The sequence below is a fragment of the Oxyura jamaicensis genome, chromosome 4, assembly GCF_011077185.1.
Source record: "Oxyura jamaicensis isolate SHBP4307 breed ruddy duck chromosome 4, BPBGC_Ojam_1.0, whole genome shotgun sequence".
Classification (NCBI taxonomy): Eukaryota; Metazoa; Chordata; class Aves; order Anseriformes; family Anatidae; genus Oxyura; species Oxyura jamaicensis.
The window spans coordinates 44,396,166-44,407,413 of NC_048896.1; the positions used below are offsets into that span (position 1 = coordinate 44,396,166).

An 11,248-nucleotide genomic window follows, 5' to 3' on the forward strand; every position below is an offset into this window, starting at 1 on the left:
GGTGGCTTGGTTGGCCTGCTGCCATGCTATAGTCACAAAAGACACTGAGGCAGAGCAGCAATCAGAGAACTCATGAGTAGGACAGGGCCACAGAGAAGTTAGAGGGAAGATAAGATGGAGCCGAGTAGAAGCAGAGGGATGTATGATATGGGCATAAAGATATACTCAGCCCCAGATGAGCTTGGCCCTTTCTTTGCTCCAGTTTTCTGAAAGTTTCTTATTTCACCCAGTATTCATCATGATTTTTGAAGGCCAACCAAACCGCAGTGTTAAATAATGGGCAAGCATGTTCTTGCTGTAGAACAGCAAGGCAATTACTTCTGCAAAGCGCCTCACTGCTGAGACAGAAGCTCCTTACGTCAGCTGGATGTCTTTTGTTATCTGAACCTATCCCCTCTGTAATTGCACCAATTAGTATCACTGCAAATCTCATAATGTTCCTCATTTACAAAACACTGTTACCTTGCATCTCACTTTGATGAGGTGAGAGTGAATCTGTGCTGTTTACAACCATTCAACCAGTCAGCTCCTCTGTTAGCAATGACCCCGTAAGAGATGAAGCCAGCACATGCACCAAAACGCTAGCCCTGACCACAGCACCCTACAACAGTCAGTGCATCCTGCCTGGGCTTTCCGTTGTTCCTGTGGGTGTAATATGCATGAGGAGAGACAAGAGAAAACTCAGGAAATCAGAGGAGGGAATTGGTCCTGGTTATGCTGATGACAGCTCTTTATTAACTCGTTTCTTGTAGTCTTCCAGCCACCAGCATCAAACTCTGCACGTTGTTTGCAGCTGAAGTAGGGGTCTCTGACTGTTCCTGAAAACTAAAGGCTCATTCCTTTAGTAATGAAATAAAAACCATTGATGTTACTGTTCCAGACTTTCAGCAGGGAATACTTTATTACTGCGATTCACTTTGTTAATATGAGTTCAGAATAACTTCCTAGAAGCTGGCAGAGTTACTGCAACTTTAAGGCTGTTAAGCTTATTATTTTAGCACATTTATGACTTTTTTTTTCTCATGACTTGAAGTGATGGCATATAGATGTCAAGTATCTACTCAACTTTCTTCATTTTCCCTTTTTTTTTCAAGTATACTTGGTGCTGTTCGAACTGCTCCTTTCATGCTGTACATTTTGATGACCAAAGGCCTGAAGCAGTCAGTGTGTGACCAGAGTTTTTACATTGGACCTGTCAGCAAATTCTGGGCATATGCATTTGTGCTAAGCAAAGCACCCGAACTAGGTGAGTAACCTCTCTCCCTGTTTCTCTCTATGCCTATTTAGAGCAGAATGAAGAGAGCATTCTCTAGATGCCATCAAGCTCAACACTATTCTTTCTCCTCTGCCTCTGTCAGTCCTCCTGGAAAATAGCTGGGTCTTTGCCATTGTTTTGAAACTGCACGTTTGCAATTCATGTGGCAAATGTAAAGCCCCTCAGTTGGTTGCCCTAGCAATACAGGGCAGGTTCAGCTACTTATATATATAATCTAGGTTCCTCCAAGTCTCCACAGTATGACTCATTCAGACAAACCTTCAAAGCTGAAATTACAGCTCAACTTTCTGAGTTTTCTCCTAGCCTTTGTCAGCATACCTACGATGATGCTGGTTTCAGGTAACAAAAACATGTAGGTCCACGTCCTCAAACGTGAAGTTCACTAAGCTCCGGTGTATTTAAAGGACTGGGGTCTGCCTTGTCACCAACTTGTCAATTAATTTATGTAGCCCACCTGCCAGCAGTGGATTTTATGTATCTGTAACAGCAACGGGACATCAGCCATTGATACACAGCAGCAAGGCATCCTGTAAGTGGCAAAAGGCTTTCCCATTCCTCCTTAGAGCTCCGGCTGGTACACATTTTCTTCATCTGCAAGTGGCCATGGCTCGAGGTATTTGGCATCCCTAAACAGTAAGAGCTGTGGGAAGAATGAAAACCAGGAAAAGCTAATCAATCTCCATCAAGAAACCGTAGTTAAAGTTGTAGTTTGAATTCCAGAGATTTTTTTTAAAGTCCACAACAGTTTGCCAGGAATTCACCACCACCCTTTTTATATCTGAGCCTGCCAGTCAAGCACGCTTCATATGCTTTGTGTTTTTGTGTTTGTCAGTAGCAGGAGACACAAGTCCAGTATTGCTCTGAGCTGGGCTCTCATGCTTTGCAAGTTCAGCCATGAACTATATATATATAGGTCCAGGCTCAGCCCTGAGGAACTGGTCAACGTTATGATCATGATGCAGTTGATGAGAAAACATCACATCCCTTTTGCTCCCCATGAAACTTTTGTGAGGACATGTCCTGATCCCACAGCAAAGGATAAGTTGACATTTACCTCAGCATTGCCAGGCCTGGCCGATTGCTTCTGAAGCCATCAGTGATTACAGATGAATCTGAATTGCTGCAGCAGCAGCCACTCACCCCATGGATATTGAAGTGAGAACTGGGCTAGAGCAGCTGTGTCATCAAGTGGCTTCGAGTCAGATCCTACCTCTGTTCTGCAACATTCATCCTTAAATATACGTGTGGGCGTACAATTATGAACAGTAACGTGCTTCCTCCCTAAATATTGAAAGCTGTGGCTGTCTCCAAATAGAAACCAGTTTCCCACAACATCTCTGGCTTTTCCAATCCCCATTCCAGTGTGATGTGGATTTTTATAAACTGCCGTTTCTCCAGCGATTTATTTGGAATGACACTTAGTATAGACTTGCCAAAGCCAACTTCATACCCTGTCTGCAGGTGTTCTTATCCCACAGCTTATTAGTGTTTTAATGGGAAGGAGGAAGGAGTGATTTAGCAGCCCTCCAGCTTTCTTTTCAGAGGACACCCTTACAAAACCTCAAAGGGCTGCAGAACTCACCGTGTTCAGATGTACAGCAAAAGTAAGTCTTCACCTTTCAGCAGAGAATTTGATTCAGCAAATTACAGCACGGCAATTCATCAGCATAAACACAGTGAGGGGACAGGCACCAGTCCTTTTGCTGTGTCAGAACCCTTTTTTTTCCTGCTGCTTAAAGTACTGCAAAACCACTGAAACTGAGCTTGGTTAAAACTAGAAAAGGTCAGCTAGAACTGCACATCAACAATAAATTGATCACGTGATTACTTATTAAAATGTGAATCGACATCTTGCAGCTAATGAGATAAACAGAAGCATTATGGCTTACTGCAGACCTAGTGCAGACAGTGCAGTTTCAGTTCCAACCATCACTATTATTCATAATTTGGATTTTCAGGAATATGTATATGTAGAAATAAGGCCCCTGATTCAAAGCTTAGGGATCTTTTTGGAATCACTGTACAACAACAAACAAATAGCATACATATATATATTGTATCTAATTGGGATGCTCAGTGCAATCACAAGAAGCAGAAGAAAGAAAAAGGCAGGAATTTGGAATAAAATCTACTTTTCTACAACAGTAACACAAACTTGCAGAAAAAGATATGCATTTCAACATGAACAATTTTTTTTTCTAAAAGCATTCTTTCTGGCAATTACATACCTTTCAATAGCACAGGTTGAATATGCAATAGCTTTTTGCATAGTAACTCAAAAGACGCTGTTAAATTTAATTAGGATTGGTATGCAGGTAGGCACTTGAATGGCAGGACACTGCTGCTTCCTCCGTGGGTTTTCTGCTCTCTGTTTTTCTCTTCTAATCACTGTGTGTGATGGACAGTCTGACAGCCTGAGGTGATGCACATACATACACCTGCATCACTTCAGGCTTCCACAGACTATGTTTACAGCAAAGACCTGTGGAGTCTTCAGACAGGGATTGTCCACACAGCAAAATGGGGATACTCTGGTTTGGCATAAATTGCAGAGCTAAGACCTGAGTAGGCTGTCAAATTAGACAAGCTCTGAGGTCAACAGTTGAGGTGTTTTTTCATGCTCCAAAAGTGTATACTCCAGCAAGAGCAATGGGAAGAGAGCCTTGCAGAATTCAGAAACTGGAATTGTTCAATATGTTTCTCATTTCCTCCCCTCCCCCCCTTTTTTTTTTCTTTTCTTTTTTGTTACAGGAGATACAATATTCATTATTCTTAGGAAACAGAAGCTCATCTTCTTACACTGGTACCATCACATTACTGTGTTACTTTATTCTTGGTATTCCTACAAGGACATGGTGGCTGGCGGTGGCTGGTTTATGACCATGAACTATGGAGTGCACGCCGTTATGTACTCTTACTATGCCTTGCGGGCTGCTGGCTTCAGAGTCTCACGCAAGTTTGCCATGTTCATCACCTTGTCGCAGATCACTCAGATGCTGGTTGGTTGTGTAATCAATTACCTGGTCTTCTCCTGGATGCAGCACGGCCAGTGCCATTCCCATGTGCAGAACATCATCTGGTCCTCTCTCATGTACCTCAGCTACTTTGTGCTCTTCTGCCATTTTTTCTTTGAGGCCTATATCGGCAAAACAACAAAAGCAAGGAAGGTTGACTAGTGGTAGAAATGAGACAGAAGCCATAGCTCAGGGTCATCAAGAAAAACAAAATTATAAGAAAAGAAAATGGCACAAGGATACGCATATATGTATGGTGCAGATCAAACATGGCAGCTTAGGGAAAGTTAGCTTGGTTTAACCCAGTAAGTTTATGATCCTACCATGGTGAGGACTCACTGAAATCTACTCTATCTCAAAGGACTGCTGATGAAAGACTTCTTCCTTCCTGTACCTGTCTGCTCTCGAAAAGAAAGGAGAAAAGGAGAAACAGAAAAAAAATAAAAATTAAAAGAAAAGAAAAGAAAAACAAGAGAAAATGAATAATGTTGAGGGGGAAAAAGTACATTAAGGAAGCTTCCCCAGGGTGGAAGAGAGACTTTTATTATGAAAATCAAGTTTCTAAATCCTTTCTAATAGTTTTTCAGTGTTATACTTGAACAAAACAAAGCAGAGAGGTGACAAAAAAATTCTATCTACAATACCAGTAGGATTGCAAAATTAAAATCTTTTCCAAAAAAGGTTAATACCTTTAGCCAAAAGAAAACCCAAAAGGATGTCACGTACACCTGTGTAGAAGTGGTTGAATGTCATCATGGTTGTGAACGGAAGCGAAACGAGATTGATTTCTCCACTCTGTACTGTGCCAGGGGAGCAGATCTGGATGGCAGTCACCTCGCTTGGGTGGCAGGAAGGAGCAGTATTCATACAAGAGCTTAATGTGAAAAGATGCACTGTTGCAATACATATCTCAGCGAGTGCATTTTCCAAGTGCATTTTTCAGCTAAAGGCGAGGAATTTCTGCAGCAGGATAAGTCATAGAGGGTTAAATCAATCAATATTTGCTTAATTACCAGGGGCTAATAGCAGATGAATGTTCAGGAAGGAGGGAGAGGCGACTCCCCGACCATGATTTTTAAGAATTATCCACTAATCTCAAATTAACCTGCAGCGACATGGAATCGAATGGGGGAAATGAGAAGCCAGCCTAGCTGGCAAGCACCAAGAGATGTCTCTACCCACTGATTTCAGAGCAGAGCCTGCGGTACGACGGATGCTCGCCGTGTGCTTTTGTGGATCTGGGAAGAGGCAAGGCGACCTGCCAGGCTGGGTGAAGATGTGCCAAGAGCCTTCCTCTGGTCACGTGGAGATATTACTACAAAAGATGCTCAGAATAGGTTTTTCTTGAGATTTGTATAGGAAATCAGTCTGAAAGGAGTGATTTTGCTGCAACGGCTTAGCTCTAATGTCCAGAGGGAATCGTCCTTCACTAAACATGTATCTCTCTCTCTGCAGAGTCTGTACTGTAACATCAGACTGACCACTTAAGAAGACACTTTTCTTCTCTGAAGTCAGCTACAGAAATAAGGAGAAACGTATTTCACTCTGAACCTTAGAGAGCTAGTTGATAACAGCCATATTCTCTCAAAGACGAGTAGATTGCATTATCTGTGATATTCCAGTCCTTATGAAGCCAAATAAAATGTGTAAAAGTTCCTAGTATTTCAAAGATGCAAGTATGTAAACTTGATGTTAAATGTGTTAATGTAGTACTCTAAATTGTATCAGTTAGGTAGCTTAACTAAACAATTAGAAGAACTAGATCAACAAAATAGGGACTGCTGTTCTGCGTAGGATATACACACCTATAACTACACCCATATACACATTCTGTGAATTGTCAACAAGAAAAAAAGCCCAGTGGCAGAGAATCACGTTTCCTGGCTAATGCAAAAGATTGTCATTATCTTCCTTGCTTTAATTTGAGATTGTACAGTGCAAAGGTTTTTTTTTTGTTTTTTTTTTTTGTTTGTTTGTTTTTTTAATTATGATTTCTAGCTTTAATTGTGCTGTCATTCATGAAACAGAGCTGCTTTAGTATCTTGTTAAGAGATGACAAGGGCTTTTGGTGTCTCATTATATACAAAAGAAAAACAAATAAAGTTACATTCCATGTTATGTGAATGGTCTTACAAATCAACAAGCCTCCGTAGGCTGAAATCATAATTACAACAAGCAGAAAATAAGTTTACATTTGTGTTATTTAAGTTATTGATGTGCTGACGTTATTTTATGGTACACAACAAATAGCAAAATGTGATATTCCGTAATGAAGCTATGATATTCATTAATAGGACTACTGTATACATGGAAATATTAGACAACGCTAATTAAATGTGTAAACCATTTTGTTTTACAGCTTGGGAGTAGATAATTATAATGCTGAATAAGCCTTTTTCCTCACGCTTAGTTTTGCCCTGGCTAAGAAGCGGGTTATGAAGACTGAGTAACAGTGGGAAAAGGCAAAATTAGAGTCACCTACCCTTAGTGTTGGAAGCGTTGGTAGAGGCCCCGTTGTACCATGCACGGAGCTGCACACAGCCCCTTGTAACTGGAGGCTTGCAGTTAACAGCTTAAAAAAAACAATAAACTTTACAAGTACAAAGCAACTTGTAGCTAGGTAAAGAGCTGCAGCCAAAGTTGAGCAGGCAGAAAACAGGGTGGGTTGCTAATGAGTGCGCAAACAACCCACCATGCTTCATACACCCTTTTCCATAATTGCATAAGAAAAAACAAAACAAACAAAAAAACACAACAACCAAACAAGCAGACAAAAAGCATTCTGTGCGTACCTGATAGAAAAGCTGGCAATGCCGACACTGACTTCAGCGGAGCAGGCCTTTCACCCTCCGTTAGCCCATTCTCCAAAAGCCCTCGTGGGTGCCTCTGTAGTGGTTGCTCCCAACCTGCCCGCCTCCCTGCGAGCCTTCTGGGGGACTTGGAGGTGTCCCCAGCCATGCCAAGGGCCATGTTCCTTCTTTACTGCTTGGGCAGCGGCTCCAGTGCAGGGACCGGCCCACCAGGCCCCCTCCAGATGCAGTACAGATATGTTCCAGATGTGAAGGGGAAGCCGGTGCTGAATTCAGTGGGAGTCCAAGGGGAGGACAAGTCTGCAGGCGAGCACACATATAGGGAAGGGGCAGCAAGATCAGACACGTAAGGGACAAATTAGGGTTCATCTCCCATCACACTAGAAATTGGGTGTCACACCGCCATTTGCTTCAGAAGTTGGCGTCCCAGCACCCACAGCTCTGTGCCCTTGCCGTACCGTACCATAGGGATCTTCCTCCAGTGTTTTCCACTGGTGTCAGATGTGGCAACTGGCATTATGCAAGTTGAGGATAAGACCAAAGCCAACACATACTGGTTTCCTTTTTTTTTTTCCTGAAAAAGTGCATGCATGATATTTAGACATCACATCTAACCCACTCACATATACTTGAACAGCAAGGCAGCCAACCCTAAGGCAGTGACACCTCCATAATATTCCAGTTGTTCCAACCTAAACACAGCTAATTGGGTCTTCCTTACTTCCCCTGGCTTGACCCTTGGGGGGGTAACAATTTCACACTTTTCTGTCCCCTGGCAGGACTCTTTTTTTTTTTTTTTCCCTAATGATTTTCAGAAAAGCTGCAGTTGGGCTGCATTCACACACACCTTGGGGAATGCAAACTTCTCACAGCCTACCAAATGTTGTGGGGCCTGTGGCAAGGAGCACAAATGCTGGAAATGCTGTTAAGGGGTGCACTGCTGAAGTCAGGAAAGTTACACCGATGGTAAAGTCAGTCTGCCAAGGCCAGGGTCTGTGTTTTGTGTTCTGACACATTAATCCAGTGCACTGAAATAAAAACAGTGCAGTTGGTACAGGTTTGTGCTTAGGCAGTTGTGAGCAATATTTGGTTCTTCCTGAGCACTGCTTCTGTGCACTGAACATTTAAAGGAAAGTATTTTCAACTAGTTAGGGAAACAACACGAAGTTGGGTAATTCAGAAGCCTCCTCAAGCTGTGCCCGTGATGAGAAGGAAAGCCCTCACACTGACAAACCTTGACTCAGAGTCACAAGTGATGCTTGTCTGGGATCACTGATAACACAAGAGTGGCTGCTTCCCAAAGACATCTCTCACCAGACTTCACAGGAAACAAATAAAAGCATTTACTCACCAGATAAGGGTATGAGCGTGCAGAAGGAATCACTCAGAAAAGCCCAGCAGAGCGGCAGGGATAAAGTCCATTCCTTTGGGAGCGCAGGCTGCAGGAGAGCACAGAGGATAGCTCTCCAGTACCCTTGAGGAAGCTTTTTCAGGCTCACCCCTCACACTGACTGCTCCTCCTGCAGCGAGGCTGGGCCGAGTGGAGGCAGGGCTGTGCTGGGAGGAGGCTGGAGGCAGAAGGACCCTCCTGTGGTGCGAGGCCTTGCTCCTGACCCAAAAGCTGTGGCTGGTTCCGGGGAGCAGAGGCCTGAGCGCATGTTGGTTTTCTCTCCCTTCAGGAAAAGCTTGGGAGAATGGGTTAGTTGGGAATGACGACACCTCGGGGATTGCTATCAGGTTTCAGGTATCAGGCAGTATAAGGCACCAATTACTGTGACCGTGAAACAGCAGTCTTGTAAGCATGTGCCAGATACAGCACATCAGTGCAATCATATCTCCACTATTTGCACTCTGTGCTGTGCTTCAGAACGAATAACAGAAGCATTTATAAACAAATCATAAACGCAGATATGCTCTGAGTTAGAAGAATGGCTTCGGTCAAGGAAGAAAGCTCAGCAGATTGCAGATCATACCACGTTAGCTCAGGACGTGGCTGAATACCTCCTGAAAATGAGGTTGTTGGTGAGATGCCCAGTGGTTTCAGAGAGCTCTGCTTTGGCCCATCACAGCCCAGTGGGAGGGGTGTTGCCAGACCTAAATCCCCGAGTTTGGTTAATGGTGACACGAATCATTAGGGGCATCACTCAGGCCCTGATGTCAGTCCTTAGTCATATTTTCCAGCCTCACATCCATGAGTCCTCTAAAAGAGAATTACAACTCATTGTTGGTGTGTTTCCACACTTTTACTTCAATACGTTTGCCATTCCATTTTATTAAAAGCAAGCTAAAGGACAACTACCTGTCCTGCTATCACAGATGCTCCACTGTGGTCAGTGCAGCCATACACGGGCACAGAAACCTTTTGCTTACAGGGGCAAGGGCAGGATCAGTGCCTTGTTGCAGACTTTATTTTCTAGCAGAGCAACCACCACAGAGTAGAATATGATTTCTTAAATTAAACACAAATAGGATCAGCTCTGCACAAGAGCACTACAGCTAAGGGGGACCAGGGGCTTCCCCAGTGCATCAAAAAGCTTGATAAAATGCTGCATGAAGTAGGATTAGAGAGTATTTCCCAATGGGTAAAAAATAATTTTCCCCTGAAACAGCAGCTTCCTGAGAAGTCTCACATCTGTCCAGCTCTGGAGAACTTCAAACAGGCCTGTCTGCTGAAGAAACACAGCTTTGCTTGACTTATCTGCTTTCTCAAAAGAGCCACTACATGCTTTAGGCTTTCAGGAGCCTTAAAGCTCAAGCTAGATTTCTGTTCAGAAAAAAGAAATAATACATGTACAATAGCTAGAAGAGAATAGTATGAGAAATATCTTTATTTTACCATTTTCAAATGGCTATTTCACTACATAAAAGGAAGTTTTTATTTTTATTTTTTTTGGTATATTGATATTCCAAATAAAATTTTAACTTTTGGTTCAAAACAAAATACCTCTCTGTGTTTTATTAATCTGTAACACCCATTCAGATCTCTGTGCTGCCATCAAGTCCAGCTGTTGAGGAAGAGGAGCCGTTCCCTGGCTATGGGACTACAATGTGCCTACTCTGCCTGTTGCTTCCCAGCAAACCTCTACACAGTTCATATTTTCACGTGCCGAGCAGAAGAGAGAGAGAGAGAGAGAGAGAGAGAGAGAATCTGTATGATCTGAGTGTAGCTCAGTCAGTGCTTGAATGTCCTGATGATTTACACTTACACTTTTGGAAATCTCTGCATCTCCCATAAGAAACAAAATCTGAGCCCTCACGTGTCCCTTACTGTATGAGCATCACTTTTACCCAGGCATATTACCAGACCCAGCATCCTTCCCGGCCTTCGTGGTCCCTTCCCACTGCCCATGGATGTTCTCCCTGGCGCCTGGGAAGAGCAGATCCCTGCTGAAACGCTCCCATCCCCACCGCAGGCTCCTGAGCAAAGGCACTGTGAGCTGGAGGTGGAGGCAGGAGGGCAAAGCATGGGGGGAGCCCATGATGGGTATACGTGGGGCTGAGATGAAGAAATCATTGCTTAAATCCTTCCTGCCACACAACCTCAGCCATGGCACCCAGCACCGCCTGCACCTCCATCAAGCCAAGGGGTAGATGATGAAGAAAATTGCACTCAGGTTCCCTGCGTCCTACCCGGATAAAGCCATTTGGAGCCTCTGGTAAGAGTGAAATTGCAGAGCATGGGGTGTTGCCTGTTCAGATCACACTGTTATAATACACCATTCACAGAGTTACTGCATTTCCCTAAAAAAAAAAAGAACAAAAAAAAAAAGATGAAACACCAACACTTAACTGCATGAGCTCCAGTGTCAAATGATACAGAAACTAAGCCACACCTGTTAAAAACAAGCCACATGGCTTCCTCTGTATTTTACATCTAACTCATCTAGCCTTCAAAATGGTACCGGGTAAAGGAAATAAAGGAAACTAATAGAAAATGCTGATTTTGGAGTATGTTATATAGAGTAATTTATTACTGCTAGAAACGCTTCAAAGGTCCCAGATAAAGGATTTGCGGGGGTTGGGGGGGGGGGGGAGGGGGGGGAGAAGTTGGTATTTTTCTCCTTCAGGATTTTACAAAAAGTACCAGGAATCCTAGGTTTGGTTCAACCCTGTGTTTGGGATGGCTGGGGAGATGTACAATGCTGGCA

General features: G+C 43.3%; 1 protein-coding gene and 1 long non-coding RNA gene across 3 annotated transcripts in view; one reads left to right on the forward strand and one right to left on the reverse strand.

Annotated features, from left to right (window-relative positions):
• Positions 1-6,648, forward strand: part of ELOVL6 (ELOVL fatty acid elongase 6) — a 66,532-nt gene extending 59,884 nt beyond the window's left edge. For both annotated transcript variants that reach the window (XM_035323743.1, XM_035323744.1), the window contains exons 3-4: positions 1,095-1,246; positions 4,028-6,648. In XM_035323743.1, coding sequence (XP_035179634.1) covers positions 1,095-1,246; positions 4,028-4,452 — 577 coding nt within the window. In that variant the 3' untranslated portion in view covers positions 4,453-6,648. The remainder of the gene's footprint in view (positions 1-1,094; positions 1,247-4,027) is intronic.
• On the reverse strand, positions 713-4,031 carry LOC118165599. The gene is made up of 2 exons (XR_004750127.1): positions 1,731-4,031; positions 713-839 (listed from the first exon to the last, which is right to left on the reverse strand). It is a non-coding gene; the product is annotated as an uncharacterized LOC118165599 (long non-coding RNA).
• Positions 6,649-11,248: the final 4,600 nt, after the last annotated feature.